The sequence below is a fragment of the Cryptosporidium ryanae genome, assembly GCF_009792415.1.
Source record: "Cryptosporidium ryanae isolate 45019 chromosome Unknown contig_19, whole genome shotgun sequence".
Lineage (NCBI taxonomy): Eukaryota > Apicomplexa > Conoidasida > Eucoccidiorida > Cryptosporidiidae > Cryptosporidium > Cryptosporidium ryanae.
The window spans coordinates 241,481-260,202 of NW_027125564.1; the positions used below are offsets into that span (position 1 = coordinate 241,481).

Below are 18,722 nucleotides of genomic sequence, written 5' to 3' on the forward strand. Positions count from 1 at the left end.
TATATATAAGTGGGTTTTTCGTATAAGATTTAGGTTTGAAACTCAATTTAACGATGCCAATGTATAGCAAAAAGTGATGTTAAGTATTGTACTTTATCTAACGGTTTTAACATAGAGAACGTGTTAGTCTAAACAAATTCTATAAAGTGCTTAATACTGTTGCATATACACACACTTCTGAATATAAAATGGATTCAGACAAATCGGCAGCCGTTGACTGTGGAGACGAAGGCGTTTATTTTGAATTAAATAGTGAAAGAGAAGCCACATTTGATAAATCACATAGTTATAATGAGGAAAGTGGCAAAGATGAAATACATTTGAGTAAAGTAACGTCAACGTATTCATTAAATTCAACATCTTTTTTTGGTCTCTCAAACCAGACCCCAAAGCCACCAATAAAAAGGGATTCGTTTGTAGGAACAAACTACTTACCAATACACAACTACTACAAGATAGGCGAGAAGGTGGGTGAAGGCAGTTGGGGAGCAGTTTATATAGTAGAAGAAAGGTGCTCAAAAATTGTAAGGGCTGCTAAAAAAATACCAAAGCAATTTTCTGGTGATGGATTTAGATTTCGTCAGGAAATGCAGTTGTTGAGCACTTTAGATCATCCAAATATAGCGAAGCTTTATGAAACTTTTGAGGACTACAATTCGATATATCTGATTATGGAGCTTTGCAACGGTGGCGAGTTATTTGACCGTTTGTCCCATGTTGATTGTTTCTCCGAAAGAGTTGCTGCACATCTTATTAAACAAATGCTTTCAGCCATATCATATTGCCATTCAAAAGGAATTGTGCACAGGGACCTTAAGCCAGAGAACTTTTTGTTTTTAAATTCAAGGTCTGAAATAAATTGCAAACACAATTTGTTTGACTTCAAAAGCAATCCTATTGATAAGAAAAAAAGTGAATGTGGAGCTTTTAGCCAAAACAGAAACGAGTGTGAAGACGCAGATTATGCCTCAAGCTACTACGGCAGGAACAACAATCACGTAAGAATGTCAAGGTCCCTCCCTTCGAGTTTAACTCACAATCAAATTTCCTATATTGAGGACAGGGGCTTATTTGATTATAACAAGAGTGACAATCTGCTTTGCAACAATGACGTTTCTCGTCCTTTAACCGATACGGGCAAAAACACTCTCTGCTACAGTCGCGATTTAAACGGAAGTGAGGGTGATGTTAGATGCGATGGCAGCGGCAACTTGGACAAATTGCCATCTTTATCAGCCAGTTGCAACTGTTTTGAGCTCAATAACCCACTTAAACTTATAGACTTTGGTTTAGCTAAAAGAATAACGAGAACAGGAGGCTATTTGAGAACCAGAGTCGGAACACTGTATTACATAGCCCCTGAGATACTTATAGGAAGGGGGTACGACGACAAATGCGATATATGGTCTATAGGAATAATGACTCACATACTTCTGTCTGGCACACCACCCTTTACAGGTAACACTGACGTTGAAATTATTGAAAAAGTAAAAGAAGGGAGCATCTCTTTTTCCGAACCAGTTTGGGACGGTATTTCACTGGAGGCAAAGGATTTTTTGTGCAAGTTGTTAAATAAGAATCCAAGCGATAGGATCTCCGCCTTTCAGGCTTTGCAACATCCGTGGATCAGATCATGGGACGCTCCAAGCGTCCCACTTTGCGGTATCGGAATGATCAATAAGGTTATCGTGTGGCCCTGGCACCAGCAACGGTCAAGACTTGCCTTGAAATCCAAGTCGTCTTCTCTGATTTCTAATTTGAACAGCAGCAGTAACAGTGGCAGTTGCGATCGCGATCTGTTTGAGTTTGGAAGCGACAAAAACGGTCAACCGCAGAGCAAGCAAAGACCCCAGGCGCCAAGTTTAAATAGCAATGACAGCACTGCAAAAAGGCCTTTGGTCGGAGGCTCCACACTTAGGAAGTCGTGCAGCACTCCGTTGCTTTACTCAATGTGCAACGCCTATCCAAATAACAGTCAAGTGGGTTTGAATGCTGTTTTTGGTTTACAAAGCGGCAATTACTTTTATGAGCAAAAGCCCGTTACTCCTAGGACAAAAGCAACTATAAGCGCAATACTGAATCAAGAGGATTCAATCATGGCTCCTCCGTGCGACCCTAGGTTTCACTTTGGTTGTAGTTGCGGCAGGATTAATTTGGAGTCTAACAAAGAGGTGTTTCGTGACGAACTTGAGTACGATAACAAGAGTGTAGTTTCGTCTTGGTGCTCTTTTTCCCCAAGCGATGCGAAGCCTTCCTCTGAAGGCAATCCGCGTTCTACAGCCAAGCGCAGTTTTCTGTCTTCATCTTCTTCAATCCACTCCTCTGTAACGTATACCACTTCTCACAGCATTACAAGGTCCTCCTTTTCGCACGGAAATCTGACAAGCTATGCAAACAAAATAAGGGACGGCTACAAAAACTGCTGCACTAGCTCGGCTAGAAATGAAGGTTTAAGTGAAGCAAACTCCACCGAAACCCCGATTATACTTTCAAAGGTTTGCAACAAGGAGGAGCTGTTTCAGACGATACTTTCAAATAAGGCGTGTGACGTGTATAAACCGCTGCTCAGGCTGATTAAGTCCTGGGAAAGGTTTTGCAACTACACTCTTTTAAAAAGAGTCATTCTCGTTTCAATTGCCCTTAGAATCGGCGAAAACAACGAGTTTAGCTACTTGAAGGAGCAATTTAAAAGGTTTGACGTTGCGGGCGACGGCGTTGTGTCGCTGGCGGAGCTTCAGTGCGTTCTTTGTTTTGTATTTCACATTGAGCTCGTTTCTAGCTTTAATAGCAATCCCGTTTACGGGAAGCGGGAGAACTTAGATTCAGAGAGCAAAAAATGTGGCTTTGCCCACCTTAGCAGGGACAGAGCCGGGACAAAGTTGAACGCGGACTTTAGCGATTTTGGGATTGCCTCAAACTGCTCGGTTGAGGTCCTCGATGGCCTTAGCGGGTGCGAGGACAACGAAACAGACGGCTTTAAGGTCAAACTCGAGGAGGGATGCGGATTCTCTAAGAGCTGTTGGAGCAGGGACGACTGCATCGCGGCGAGCGATACAAACGAGGACAACGACTACAATGCGAGCGAGAACGATGTGAGCGACTGCGCGAACAGCCAGAACAACGCCAGTCTGGAGGGGGATTCCTCGTGCCAGTTTGACGATAGCTGCAACGGCAATGCGGGCTTCGGCATTAAAAATCGCGATTCCTCTTTGTTTTCGGCTCCGCGGACCCTCCTCAATGTCCGTTCGCACGCCTCAATCGATTCGCACTTGGACTCGTTCATCTCCCCCAATTCCTTTAGCAAAAAGTCGCTGTTTGAGAATCTTTGTTTGTTTAACATCGAGGGAGTGATCAGGCTAAACGAGCTGTGCAACAAGATCGAAAATATATTTGGAATCATAGACCAGGACCAAAGCGGATCTTGGGAGTACACCGAATTTGTGGCGGCCTCCATGGAGCCGGAGATGTATTTGGGAAACATAAATGCGCTCAGAACGGTGTTTAGGAACTTTGATAGAGACTCTGATGGCAAAGTGTCCGTTCAAGACATACTTGCTTCCTTTGGATGGGAAGATGACATCATTCTCTGTTCAGAAACCATCTCGCCAAAACAGTACAAGCAGTATCTGAAAATCGGGAACGGCGGAGTCGCACGGCCCGGGGTTCCCGAGGACAACGACGAGGACCGCCGCGCTGACGGTCTGGGCGAGCGAACCCCCGTGCAATTTATTCAGGACGAATCTATAGACAACTCCGTCCAGTACTGTGCTCACATTCACTGGACGGAGATATTCCTAAACGAGTGTTGCAGGCCCGGCAAACACTACCTCGACTTTGAGGATTTTTACGACTTTCTGCTCAAGTGAACGCGACTGCACGCTTCGTGAGGCCAAGCTCGCACCTTGCCCACGCAGTTCGGTCCGTTCCAGCCCGGCCTGACAGGAAGCAGCGACTCTGCGCAGCTCCGCTTTCGGCACTCGGCAGTATCTAGCTTTTTCAATTTTGCTCGTTTCCGCGCCTCTCTTGCCCGCCCGCCGCTTCTGTGTCCCTCTGGCCGCGCGCGCCGCCTGCCCGGCGCTCTCTTCCCGCCATTTGCGTTCGCGGCCCCTTGTGGGCAAGCTTTTGGCCAATAAACACAGGGTTTAGACGTGCGCGCCTGAACAAAACAATTTGTGCCACGGACAGGCCCACCAGCAACCACTCAGTTAGGGTTTTCGTGTGTAGTGATAGAGCGACCGCACGCACGCACGAAAAGTGTTGATCATTACGTTCATAGGGTCGAGTCCGCAAGTACGGCCTCGGTATCTGGAGGCAGTTTGAGGACGGGGACGGCAGCGTCTGCGAGCACGTGGCCGGTGGGGGATCTACAAATACGGACCCTTTCAAAAGGAGGCGTTGTGTGTATGATGGGCACAAAAAGAGGCCACAAGGAGAGAGAGCGCAGTTTGCCGTCGTTCACTGGCCGTAGTTGCGAGGCCGACGGCTTGGCTGCGACAGACAGGAGCAGTCACATACGCATAAATAGCTAGTGCAGGCACATGTGCGACTCGGGAGCGAGCGCTTGCTTGGACACAAGTTGAGACAAGATGGCTCAAAAAGAACAAATGTTCGGGGAAGTCCCCACGGCTAGGTTCGGACATTCCACCACTTTCGTGGGCAATTCAAAAGGTAGGTTTTGCAGCACCTGTGCGCATGCCCTGCCCTCCCCTCCCCTCCCCTCTCCGGAGGAAGGCGCATTGCTCCGCTAGGGACCGGGAGAGGCCGGTTGCGTGGCGTGGCGTAGCAAGCACAGGCGCTCCGTTGAGTTAAGTTGCCACTAATTCGACCTAAATTGCCTGCTGTTTCACTCTTGGATCGGATCTACGATACGCAGTTGTCCTGTTCGGCGGAGCGATAGGCGACGGCGGAAGATACACGATTACGGCAGACACGTACATTTTGGACTTTTCTGCAGGATTTCAGTGGAAGAAGATAACGGCAGACAATCCGCCCAGCGCGAGAGCAGCGCACGCGTCGGCGTGCGTGGACTTGATGCAGCTGGTTATTTACGGAGGCGCTACAGGTGCGTTTGTGACTTAGACATAAGGGAACCCAAACTGTGATTCGAAAACGAATTGAATTCCGTTTTTAGGCGGAGGAAGCTTGAGCAGCGACGAACTGTACTTGCTCGATTTGAGAAAAGACCCGCACTACGGCTGGATGAGCGTGCCGATATGCGGAGGCAGAACACCAGGAAGGAGGTACGGCCACACAATGGTGTACAGCAAGCCCAATTTGATAGTGTTCGGCGGCAATGACGGCCAAAGAACGCTGAACGACGTGTGGTTTATGAACGTAGAGGAGAGTCCTTTTGTGTGGACGCAGGTGCTATTTGACAAAGACGACAGGGTTCCGTGTCCGAGAGTGTACCACAGCGCCGCCCTGTGCGCCGAGGGCCCGGCGTCCGGGATGACAGTTGTGCATGGCGGAAGAGCGAGCGACTCCAAGTGTTTGAGGGACACGTGGGGACTGAGGCAGCACAGAGACGGAAGGTGGGACTGGATAGAGGCGCCGTGCAGGAAAGGAGGGCCCCCTGCGCAGAGGTTCCAGCACGTCGTGCTGTTCGTTGGCCCCAAGATGCTGGCGTTAGGGGGAAGGGGGGACGACGTCTCTAAGGCGTTGCCCAGCATGCTGTATGACACGGAAAACTGCGAATGGAGGGACCTGCCGAGCATAGAAAGATTTCGGCACTCCGCGTGGTCAATTAAGTCAACGTTGTTCAGCTTCGCTGGCTTTGACCACAAAACGCAAACGCAGCCGACGGTGGACCTATTGTCCATAGACTGCTCGGCCGAGCCGAACTTTTACAGCGAGAAGGAAAGGAACATAAGGAGGAAAAGCCTGATTGGCGTTCCCGTAAACACTGTAGGAGGGAGTGGCACGGAGTTCAGCCCCACTGCAGACGAGGGGGAGCGTCCGTCGGACGGCAAATTGAGGCCTGGCAGCGAGACTCGCGAGGACAGCGGCGAGGGCGACGCTAGAAAAATAAATGAAATACCCCTCACTAACGTGGAGAGAGCCATAGCCAGGGCGAACGTGCAGCTGAGGAGAGACCCCAAGAAATACGTGCCCAGGATGGAGTGCAAAACGACGGCGGGTCTGATAGGGCTGAGTCCGCCCGTCACTAAGGTGAGCTCCAGAGTCCACATCACAGTGGACTCGCAGGGCAGCGACTTTTCCTCGTTGGTTCAAAAAGTCTCGATAGACCAACTTGGGGAGGAGGGCAAGAAGATAGACAAGGCCGCCGCGAAGCGGGGATTGGCTGACTCGCCGTGGATGCTAACCCCGGCCCCGACGGGTACCAGGGGCACGGGGATTGTGGAGAAGTGCCTGAAGCTGTTTCTGCACCCCACGATAACGCCCGTTGAGTTGTCGGCCAGGTTTAACTACCTGGAAACATTCTCGCTAACGTGGCCCGAGGTAGTGCAGCTGTGCGAGATGACGTACAGCATAGTGAAGCAGGAGGACATGGTACTGAGGCTGAGAACCCCGATCAAGGTGTATGGCGACATACACGGCCAGTACTACGACCTGATGAGGTTGTTTCACAGCTACAGGGCACCCGTAACCGAAGAATTGGAGGACGCCTTTGACGCAAAGGGGGACATTGACTCAACGGACTACTTGTTCTTGGGTGACTACGTGGACAGAGGGAGCCACAGTCTGGAGACCATTTGTTTGCTGTTCGCGTTGAAAATTCGCTTCCCCAAACAAGTGCACCTAATTAGAGGAAACCACGAGGATCCTGTGGTCAACTCCCTGTACGGCTTCAAGGACGAGTGCAGGAGAAGACTCAGAGAGGACACGGACGATCCGGAGTCCTGCTGGAATTGGTTCAACCGCGTGTTTGAGTACCTACCCGTGGGCGCGACAATAGAGGACAGGATCCTGTGCATCCACGGTGGGATTGGTGGCTCCATACACAAGGTTGAGCAAATAAACGAAATACAAAGGCCGCTAAGGCCGTCGCAGACGCCTCAGAACGAATACGAGCAGAGAATATTGGATCTGTTGTGGTCCGACCCGACCGACAACGACTCGCTGGAGGGCATCGTGCCGAACGACACCAGGGACCCTGACGGGTGTGGCTTCATCGTCAAGTTCGGCCCCGACAGAGTTATACAGTTCTTGTGCGAAAACAACCTTGATTTAATCATAAGGGCACACGAGTGCGTGCAGGACGGCTTTGAGAGATTCGCGGGCGGGAAACTAATCACTCTCTTCTCGGCGACCGACTACTGCGGGAAGCACCAGAATGCCGGCGCGCTGTTGTTCATCAAAAGGGACCTCACCGTCGTCCCGAAGATACTGCTGCCCTCCTCCTCCTTCAAGGATCCAAAGATGGCGTTGGCCAACTGCTGGGACCAGGAAATACTGTCGCAAAGGCCGCCCACGCCCCCCAGGTCCACCGCCTACTTTGACGGCGCCAAGTACGAGTACGACTGAGCCGCGCGCGCCGTCAGGGCGCCGCGGAGCTCTCGCTTCCGTCTTTTGTTTGATCGCGGGCAACTCCAACGGCCATCTCAGATTGTGCTGCGGTGTGCGGCGAGGCACCTAGAGGCGGAGGTGCGTGTCACGCGTTCGATCTGGAAATTTGTCCAGAGCACAGACCGTCTCTACGTCCGCCAGTCGCCTGTCTGCGCGCTCCCCACTTGTTTAGACCTTAGCTTTTCTAATTTAACTATTCTCCCATACATAGCAGCCTTTTTTTGCTTCAGTCCGTTGCATGTGCCGGCGGCCGGTATAAACTTCATTTGCGCGGGAAGCGCGAGGATTAGAAAAGATCAAAACAGGCCTTGAAGTGAAAATTTGTAAATTAAAGGAACCGACGGAAATAGCGTCTGTTGTTTTCTTTGAATCGCGTGTAGCGGACCCTGACTTCGTCTCTGCCTTGGCTCCGCCTTCCCGATACTGGATCTGCATATGCGAACATACGGATTTCGTACGACACGCGTGTTCGCGTGTATATGAGCACATTCGAGGTGACTTTAACTCCGGAGAAGTATTAAGTAAAGTGCGCGGACAGACCAGACCTGCCATTTGGGACTTGAGTTCCGTTTTTCCTTTAATCCGTGCTTTCGCGGAGTTAAGAGCAATAAATGAAAGTACATATGGCTTAACGGTACCTACATAAATAATATAAATTACTTTAGCGTGTTTGATGTTACCTTTAAATGAAAAGTTTAAGGGTTGAAGTACTTTTTATTGGAAAGATAACTGTTGGTACTACTGAAAGTAAGGTTTAGCAAATATATGAAAAGACGTACTTTACGATTCTTTATATACACATACATGGAGTTAATATAGTGTTTTTGCAAGCAAAGAGCTAAAGTGGATGAAGTACTAAATAATGAAAAATGAAATTGAAATACAAGTTTCAAAGGAGCACGGAGACGCTGAGATTGTTGACTCAAATAAAGAGGAGAATTCGACTTTAATAGCTGAACTTGAGGAGGAAAAATGTGACGTGAGTGCCAACAATCAGGAAAGCACAAATAGTCGTGACTGTCGAGAACGCGACCTGAAGACAAAACAAGATAACCAGATTGACAACGAGTGTGGCTATCACTTGCATTTAGATGAGGTTAGTGACGACGAGAATGATGAATTGCTTATTGAAGTGGCCAAAAGCGGAGCTCCTTTTGACAAATACAGAAGTTTGAAGAAATTGCCTTTATTGTTATGGGACGATAACATCAAGTCGAAATTGAAGAATAAAATACGCAAAACGAGCAAAATGATGTACTTAAAATACGGTAAAAACGGAACTTGTTTTGACGGTGTCGACTACATCCCGTATTTTTGCAGTAGTCATAATACATTTACTTGTGACACCAAGAAAGGGGGTTATGATTTGGAGAATACAGAAACCGTTATATTTGAATCTAGATCTTGTACAGACTGCAAATTGTCTATACTCGATAATTTTATAAAAGTTATCGTTGAAGCCGTTGATAAACACACCGAATTTCCTCCTACTATACAAAGAATATGCGAATTACTTTGCTATCCAGACTGCTACACTAACACAAAAAGTTTTTTATATGCTTTAGACAAGGTAAGTTAGTTCTGCCTAACTCAACATTTTCAAGCCCTGTTTAAACTATAAACACTAACTAACCTGTTTATTTCAGCTTGTTTGCGTGTCAATACCTATCAATGTTAATATAGAAAACAGAAATAATCAAAACAACTGTGGTAACTTTTATTCCAGTGAACAATTTAGCTGCGACACTAACGAAGACAGCTATTTTGACTTTGACCTAAATATCGGCAGTGACGGTGTTCCAAACAATTACAGAAACAACAATGGCAACGGCATTAACGATATATGCACTTTTAAATCGATTTTGGATGAAAGTGAATTAAACTCCTCACTTGATGGTGAAAAATCTGCTTGTGACGTTAATGAAGACCTCCCCTCTGTTTGTTTATCAGACAATCGTGAGACCATTTCTTTCGAGGATAACTGCAAAAAAAGATCCTTTCAATTTAAAGATAAATACGACGAATACTATGACCAAAATAATGAATCTAATTCTCTTAAAGACGAGAGTAACTATCACAGAAACTTTACAGAAAATGAGTATAATGTCGGCAAATACAGTTATTTGAGCGACAATGCACCAAATTTACCTAAAAGAAACGAACCCAAGTTTAGCTTGGAAGATAATTTACTTTTCAGTAATATCAATAATAGCAACAGCATTAAAACTGAGAAAAATGTAATTCAAAATGCCAAAAAAACGATAAACCACAATGTAAATGACTGCAACTTTGATCACCAACATTCATATAACAATAATGATTTAATTAAAATGCCACTCTCTTCCGAAACAAATTGTTCTAATTATAATTATGATGCAAACAACAGACGTGAATTCAATGGTGCTTCTAAAAATGAAAGCAATGATTGTAATATTAATAGCAACCCAAAAAGATTTAAGAAAATATAAAAATTTTTGTTCATTTAATTCATACCATTGAAATTATAACCGTATGGTGCAATAAATAGTAAACAAATCACTGCGTAAATTAAATTATTGCACTGTATTTAAACTCGTTGTTTTCTATAAATAAATTTTACCTTTTAAATTAATTAATTACCACTATAGTTAATGTGACTCCCATTTTCTTTCCAGTTGTTAAAATAATCTTTAAAGTCTGATACATTGTATATTATTGACACAAGCACATCCAGCGCATTGCTTCTATAACTCAATGGCGATGATTTTGTATAATCTTCACTGTTATCTACCTCAATATCTTCCCTGAAGAATGCATTCTCTAAATTTAACTTCATACCTGCTATTTTTTTTGTTTTTTCACTTATCTCCTGATCTGCTTTAGCACTACTAGTTCTTTCACTTTTGCTAGCTCCTAATTTATTTTTAACAGCTGTTGGACCACCTGCACTTGTATCATTATTAATACTATCATCTATAACAGTTTCCTTTTTCAATATTGAATTATAAATTACAAGTGAATCGCTACCTATTTGTTCAAATTCATCTTCGAATGTTGATTTTTTAGAATTATTTACCATTATTTTTGAAAGCAAATTTTTAGATTCACATATCGTTGCAATCAATGTACCCCTATATATTGGATTTGATATTGATGTATTTATTTCTGATATATTTGATATATCTGGTGACTCGTTTATATCCCTAGTTAACACACTCTTTTCAACATCAACATCATTCATATCTATTTTTTTTAAACTATCATCGTTTAATATCTCATTTATTTTTAGTTTTGATAGCCTATTTATCCTTTTCTCATACTGTGCGTTAGAATTCAACTTATTGATTAATAGTCTTTGATTAATTTTTAATTTTTTATACATTTGAGTTTGTTCTTTTATTATTCTCCATATTATTTTTATATCGTTTTCTGCTTCAGATATTAAATCAATAAAAAAACTATCTATAAATGTTAAATTATAGTTAATATTGTTCTCACAACTATCCCTTATTTTTGTTATTATTTCGCTTGAATTTGACCTAGTATTTTTCATTATTAAATTTATTCCCATATTTTTCAAATTCTCTTTTTTTGTGTTTTTTTTACTTTTACAACTAGTAATGTCACCTTCATTGTTTTTATTATATTCGCTTTTTTCATAAATTTGGTTATTTTTGTTAATGTTATTAACATAATTACTACCTTTAGAATCGTAAATCCACTTTTTATTGTAAAGATCTGAATTACTAACTCCTATTTTACCTACTCCTGACATACTTAAATAGTAATAACTATTATTGTTATCTATTGAACCGTTTTCATTATTTGATTTTTGATGTATTATATTATCATTGAACATATATCTGTTTTGACTTTCATTCATTTTTGATTTAATATTTAACACTGATAATGGACCTGAATAACCGTCACCTGTAAATAGTCTATCTTTATTTATTTTGGTTGGATGATCTTCTATAAATGAAGATACTGCTAAATTTGTTTCTTCCGTTTCATATAACCAGGAATTTGTTTCATATATTACACTAAATAACAGTCCTGATAAAGTTTTTTCTTTTTCTAAATCATTACCTGTTTTAGTGTCTATCTCGTTGTTTAGTGATAATATAGGTTCCCAGTCCTTTAAATTCACCAATTTGTCCCCTCTTTTCAAGTAAGATGCTAATAGAAACAGTCTAAATAATCTTTTATGGTATTTATTGCCGTTACATTTGTTTATAAACAAATAAAATATTCTTTCCTTTGTTTTAGATAATAATATTAGTGAATTTCTTATATTCCACTGTGATGAATCTATTGACAAGTAACTTGAGGATAATATTATTCCAGATTTTTTTTCTTCAATACCAGAATAATTTTTTTCTTTAATTTCATAATCATTTATTTTTATATATTCATCTATTATTTTGTTTTTTTTATAATTTTCATTACCATCAACATTCTCATAATTATTTACATTACTGATTTTTTCATTCTTCCATAAATCTACTGGTGAATAAAAATATTTATTTGGTACAAACCAACCCGTTAAACTAAATTCACAATTTAATCTGTAATCATCGTCATCAAAACTTCTACACTTTATTGATAATTGTTCAAGTACTACCTCCCATGTTACTAATGATTGATGAAACAAGTTACTTTTCTCATATACTAATGCTAATTGTATTAAATTATTTATGCATACATTATGTGATGACATTAATAATGCACTATTTACATCAAATGATGCCAACAATAGCTCCTTTGACCTTTTTAACAGTATTTGACTCTTCTCATTTTTTATTATTTCATCCAATAATATTAATCCATATGCCAATTCAAAACAACAACTTGCTGTTTCTAATGAAGATGAACCTAAATAATAATCAAATATATCCAATGAATATTGTGTTGACATACATGATAATTCTAATAATGTTTCCACAGGATCATCCAGTAAAAATAATGTAGTTTTTTCACTCGATAACTTATTCATATTATAATTTTCTAATGCGTGTATTAACCTCACATTACCTAGTTGTTTAAGTAACCATGCTATTCTTAATTTTGGTGGTGACCTTGGTATCTTATTTGGATATGGATTATCTATCAAGTCCAGCAATTTTGGTATATATTGTGTCTGCGAATTGTATATCTTATCATATATATAATCCTCCATTACATAATCAACTGATTTGTTTCCAATATCACCACCACTATAATTTAACAAATATTTTATACTGCTATTCATTACTCTTTTTTTTAGTGAATTTTTCGAGTCCATTTCTTTATTCTCGTATTCCCAATTCTTATTCCAACTATTTGATATTAACTTATTAAAGTGTCTTATTATATCGTTCTCATTCTCAAAGCGATTACTTAATACCAAACATTTTGTTATCGCTTTTTCCAATATCTCCTCGCAAGATTTCCAGTTACCTCTTATATAATGTATTAGTGATGTTGTTGCATATACATCTATTATTATAGGGTGTATTACTGACCAATGTAACTCTATTATTTCAAAAATTAATGTTGATACACTTACTTCATGTGGTATAGATTTTTCTGATATACATAAAATATTATTATTTTTATTATTTACTATATTCCCACCTAATATATCATTATATCTACTCTTAATGTTTTTTGTTAGCTCTACATTTCTTATTCTTGAAAATGACCACATCTGTAATAATCTCATTTGTATTGATGATACGTTATCTTGTGGATATAAATTTAGTACTTTTTCTAACATAGATAAACATAATTTGTCATTTTCTAAATATGATAAATAACCAAGTAACTCTAACCATGATTCTTGTACTAACCAGTCTTGCCTAACTAAATGCCTTTCAGATCCTTTAAATAATTCAGTGTGTGTCAAATAATCAAATAATAATTGTACATTAGTAAAATAAGATGCTGATAATTTTATACTTATTGCTATCAGTTTTTGTGATATTGTTGGTGTTGAAACTAATGAAAAGTTATTGTACCTTGGTAATCTTATTAATTCAGGTGTTTCTAACATTCCCCAAATAGGCAAGCTTTCTGAATAATATTGTTCGGTATTTCTTTTTGTTTTAGGTAGTATCATATTAAAATCATCATATTTAATCGGAAAAGACGGATCTTTCAATAAACTATCCTTTAATTTCTTTATATCCATGTAAAATTTTATTCCTGTGTGATGTTGTAAACTCGTATATAACGCCCCTATAGGTATCTTGTTTTTAGAAATACTATTTTCAGCTATTGTAAATTCTACTGAACATAACTTTGATATGCATTTTGTCCAAAATAATTGCGATTCTGGAGAATCACCTAATATTAAATTGAATATGTTTGTTAGTACTATTTGAATTATAGTTATTTGTTGAAACTTATGCCTTTTTATACCCATTAAACTCTTTTTGTTTATATCAAATAATGCTTCTAATACCCAATATGGAAATGTCAACTTGTTCATATTCCCTAATAATTCAGACAATAAACAGTCATCTTCATTAATATTTTTGCGATTGTTATTATTATTCCACATTGATACCCCTATATCATCATCTATATTGTAATATTTAGATGCCCAATCTATTAAAATTTTTGATATTTCTGATAAGTCTATATTATAAATATTTAATACTTCCCACTTGTTCTCATTTAATAAGCTAAATATCTCATTCCAATATATTGGTGATTGTATTGATAAAGAAGTACTATGAGATGGAATTTTTTCTTTACTGTTTAATAATTCTCCATTTATCAATTTATCCTGATCTGCAACTAAATCTGAATTAATAATCTTAGAAGACATTATTCTTGAATTTGAGTCATACTTATGATTTTTACCACGAAAGTCATCAGATTTCCTTCTTTCTATTGACGTTATATATTGTTTAAACACTGTATGTAGCATTGTTATACTTGGACTAGATAAGTGACACGGACAATATTTACCATAATTACCCTTCTCTTCCTTTAATACCGATATGGCTCCTGGTAAATATAATGTTTTTATTATTCTTGGTATCAAACTTTTAATGGTTCTGCTGACTATTTCCACAGATAACAATTGCTTTAACCATGGAGATCTTGTATAATTTAACATTCTGCCCATTAAATTACAATTTACGCCTCTTGAGTGCAAAAAGCATTCTAGTGTTATTGAATCATATGGTGTAAATACAGGTATGCTCTCCAATTGATGTAATATTATTGCCAGCCAATTTGTATGAAGAGAATTCGATAACAATATTATCTCTTGTCCTACATTTGTATCATCAAAAAATAATTTTATCGTATCCTGTCTTTTAGATTCATCAAAAACATCTATACCATTTATTATTTTAATTTTTGACTCTCTGTTGAAATATGATGTATTATTTACTTTTACATTTAGATCGTAGTCTGTCAATACAAACTTTCCCTGTGATAACAAATATTTTATTGTATCAAGTCCTGTTCCCAACAAATTTCCTCCACCTCTTATACATGTCCTCGGCAAACAATATAAACCCGGTTTTCTTTCCCATACTATCTCATCTCTCCTATATATATCACCCTCACTAAGTCCCCATTCTGAAAAGTATTCACTTGTTGTATTCATATATGATGTCAATAGTTTTGTTCTGTTCATTTTTATTCCAGGACCATCATCTAAATTACCTAAAGATGGATATGGTATTTTGTTACCTATATATGATATTAGCTCAGTTCTTTTATTTATTTTTAAATCTAATTCATCATAAGATTCTTTTAATCTTATTGATTTACCACATAAACTACAATAAGTGCTATCCTTTATTTTTATTAAACCATTTCCTGTAGTTTCTGTGTTTTTACTCATTACATCTAATTCTACCGTTTCCAAATTTGTTAGATCTCTTCTGACGTTTAAAAATCCAAAAACTCTAAGTTGAATATCTGAACTACATAATAAACAAAAGCCAGTTGGACTCAATTCCTTCTTCCATAGGTATAGTAAATCTTGAGATGTGTAACGCAATCTCCTTATTGTATTTTCTTGATTATTTTGATGTTTAAGCATATCCTGTACTGCACCATTTTGTTTTATAAGTAATGGTCTCAATGTACAATGTTTGTTTCTACTCAAATTTTTCATAACTAAATTTCTATTATAATTATAATAATAATCATCTGTAGATGAATTACCCCAATTCACTCTTTCACCCTTAATATCAGATACCCATGGATCTTTTGGAAATATATTATATGTGTGATGAAACATATAAAAATTATATAAACCTAGTGAATATTCCAATAATATTGGCAAATGCTTTACTTTTGATAACAATATTGTTGGATGCAATATGTTACTTATATTTAAACACTTTTCTATATTATATATTTCACTTCTTTCTGCACTTTGAATTGGCAAAGGCCAATCACATATATTTAATGGAGTTACTGGCAATGGACGTACTACCATTCTAAATCCTGAATAATCTACACATGTAATTAATGTTGGATTGATTGCTGTCAATGATATTGCTGGATGAAATATATCCTCATGTAAATTTGAATACTTTGATATACCTTTCAATAATATTTTTGTCAATTCATCTGCTGTTACAACTTTTTTAGAGACTGGATTTGAACCACTACATTCTAATGAATTTAGATGTGTATTCATTATATTTCTTCTATTTATCTTGCCTTTTGGAATTGAATTATATATTCTTATCGCTTTTTTTACTTTTGTACGTAATATTGCTTCGTTTATTGCCATGTGAGCTGATATTTCCCTTGTATATATCTTAGATGCCTCCTCTGACGAAGTCTCTTCGTCACCTAATACAAGTATACCAATTAATCCCCTACCTATCGTTTTGTTATAAACAAAAACCAAATCTCTTTTAAACAATCTTAAACTTGATATAGGATGATCTGGTGGTAGTGGTTTTAATTTTTCTCTTTCTATAGAATCCACTATTCTTCTTTTTAATGAGTTGTAAAGTGGTATTGTATCGTTATTTAATAGTGAATTATTTGGCATTTCATTTACATTTATACAGTTTTCCATGACGCTTTCATCAAATTTTGCTATTTCCGAGAATTCGTCAAAGTCGTTCTCCAATTTAAGATAATTTTTTTGTAATATTTTTATATTATACTCTTCATCAGATGAATCCTTCGCATTTGTCGTATCTATTCTTTCTTCCCCTACCTTATTTTCAAATGTTGTAGAATCTATATCACTCTCATTGTTATCATTATTATTACAATCAAATCCAAGTTCCTGATACCCCCTTTTAATTATGTATTTCCATATTATAAATAAATTCTTGTATGGATTAAACTTTTTTGTCTGATTTCTCCCAGAAAATATTATATCATCTATTATATCGCGAGCAAATTCTGTTGCTGCAGCTCCAAATATTGTATTTAATAGCAATAAATCCATATTGGATTCCATTGCCTTCATGAAATAATCAAATTTATATAATGCCAGCTTATTTCCAACATAATTTTCTTTTGACTTTTTGTTCATATCATATCTACCTGCCTTGTACTTTCCCGTACCAGGTGATACTGTAGATTTGTGATATGCCTCTACACTTTGCATAACAGCCACATCCATGGATTTAGAAAGCCATGTTTGCCAATCCAATGAATCATTGATTATAAAGTCTATTTTAGTAGGTATTTTTATATCTACCGATATTCCACTTCTGTATTTTGAAAAAAAATCATCACCTAACAAAACTATTTTTCCTTCTCTATTCTTTTTCATTAATCTTATCATGTGACCATTTATCTTCTGGTTATACTGAGGTATAAAGTGAAATAGATTTTTTAATATAGGATATTTACCTATTATATCTTTAAATTTAATAAAAGGAAATGGTATCTTATCTCCCAAAGATTCACATGTTGATTCCAGATAACAGCCTTTTATTCTTGAGCTGTACTTGCCATTAAAAATATCGTCCTCTGTGACATTACTGTTATTTTCTTTTGATGAAAGATCCTTATCAGAATACTCATAATCTGATGTTGTATCATCGTATTGTTCAGCTATTGCTTTTTCACTTTTTGTTTCTTTTGCATCAACTACAAAACCAAGAATATCAATCATGTCTGGTTCTCCTATTCTATCCTGGAGGACCCTTCTTGTTAATATTTGAATTGAACCCACTATATAGTGTTTTTTATATTTAGCATCAATATTTTCCTCTGCTGTCTCAAACTCGTCAGATGATCCACCACATTCTATTCCTTTAAATCCATTGTACTTTACTAATGGAAACCATTTCATTGAAGTTGTTGGATCTCTCGTACTAGACAATCTTATCAATGATCTGCAAACAGGAATCATTGATTTATCATTTGTAACTAAAAATATGACAACACGAACTGTTGTTGATTTATTATCAAGACAAATTGGTATTGGTATACCAAAATCTTGCTGAATTCTGTGATCCAATTGCGTTATTTCTTTGTCTGTTCCACTATATTTCCTACTCAGTGTCGCAAATACTCTTCTTTTTGGTAACATTGCCACTTCTTTTATTGGCTCATGTTTCAAACCAACGCATATAGCTATCTTAAACGATTCGGGCATTATTCTAAGCAATCTCGAGTACAATTTCATATTTCCCATCGTAACTATAAGCATAGATGCTGAGCTTGTGCTCAAATCGTCAAATTCTGATCTACTTATACTCATCTTTTATTATTTTATGTATCGATGTTAAAATGTATTTGCAATTTCGTATAAGTTATATTTAACATTTATTTAATTAAGTTCCTTTTTTATCGCTATTATTTTTTTTCTCTCAAAATTTTACCTATTTTATGTTTTTGCTTGATTATAATGCACAAGTGGATTACTTCATTGCATGCGCCACCATTGTGCATGTAAAAGCGCCAATTTCGTGTCGATATTGGTTTCCTTAAAATAGTGAGCTTGAACTAATTATTTAAACAAAGTGAAAAGTTGTATGGAACAAACAACAGTGTTTACAAGAATGTTCTTTAAGATTAGTGTTTTTTGGAGCTGGTTTTTTACCATCTACAGCATTATTAATGTGCATCTACATACATAATAATTGAAATTAATTTTAGTTATTTTAAAATTTAAAAAAAGGGGTTCATTATTTCTGAAAGTTTTGTTTTATTTAATTAGTAATACGTTAATCTTACAGTATAAAATCATGATGGGTCGCCATTTGTGTTTATCCTTATTATAGTTT

The 18,722-nt window shown here is 38.0% G+C and overlaps 4 protein-coding genes across 4 annotated transcripts; 3 read left to right on the top strand and 1 right to left on the bottom strand.

Annotated features, from left to right (window-relative positions):
* Positions 1-188: 188 nt before the first annotated feature.
* Positions 189-3,866, top strand: FG386_001039 (uncharacterized protein; the record flags this gene model as incomplete). The annotated part of the gene is made up of 1 exon (XM_067340302.1): positions 189-3,866. The coding sequence occupies one exon, from the start codon at positions 189-191 to the stop codon at positions 3,864-3,866; it is 3,678 nt and encodes a 1,225-aa protein (XP_067196190.1).
* Positions 3,867-4,586: 720 nt separating this feature from the next.
* On the top strand, positions 4,587-7,485 carry FG386_001040 (serine/threonine protein phosphatase; the record flags this gene model as incomplete). The annotated part of the gene is made up of 3 exons (XM_067340303.1): positions 4,587-4,668; positions 4,874-5,062; positions 5,132-7,485. 3 exons carry the CDS (start codon positions 4,587-4,589, stop codon positions 7,483-7,485), a joined length of 2,625 nt encoding a protein of 874 aa, XP_067196191.1.
* A 904-nt stretch (positions 7,486-8,389) lies between these two features.
* FG386_001041 (uncharacterized protein) lies at positions 8,390-9,106 on the top strand (the record flags this gene model as incomplete). Its single annotated transcript, XM_067340304.1, has 1 exon — positions 8,390-9,106. One exon carries the CDS (start codon positions 8,390-8,392, stop codon positions 9,104-9,106), a length of 717 nt encoding a protein of 238 aa, XP_067196192.1.
* Positions 9,107-10,138: 1,032 nt separating this feature from the next.
* Positions 10,139-18,196, bottom strand: FG386_001042 (uncharacterized protein; the record flags this gene model as incomplete). Its single annotated transcript, XM_067340305.1, has 1 exon — positions 10,139-18,196. One exon carries the CDS (start codon positions 18,194-18,196, stop codon positions 10,139-10,141), a length of 8,058 nt encoding a protein of 2,685 aa, XP_067196193.1.
* Positions 18,197-18,722: the final 526 nt, after the last annotated feature.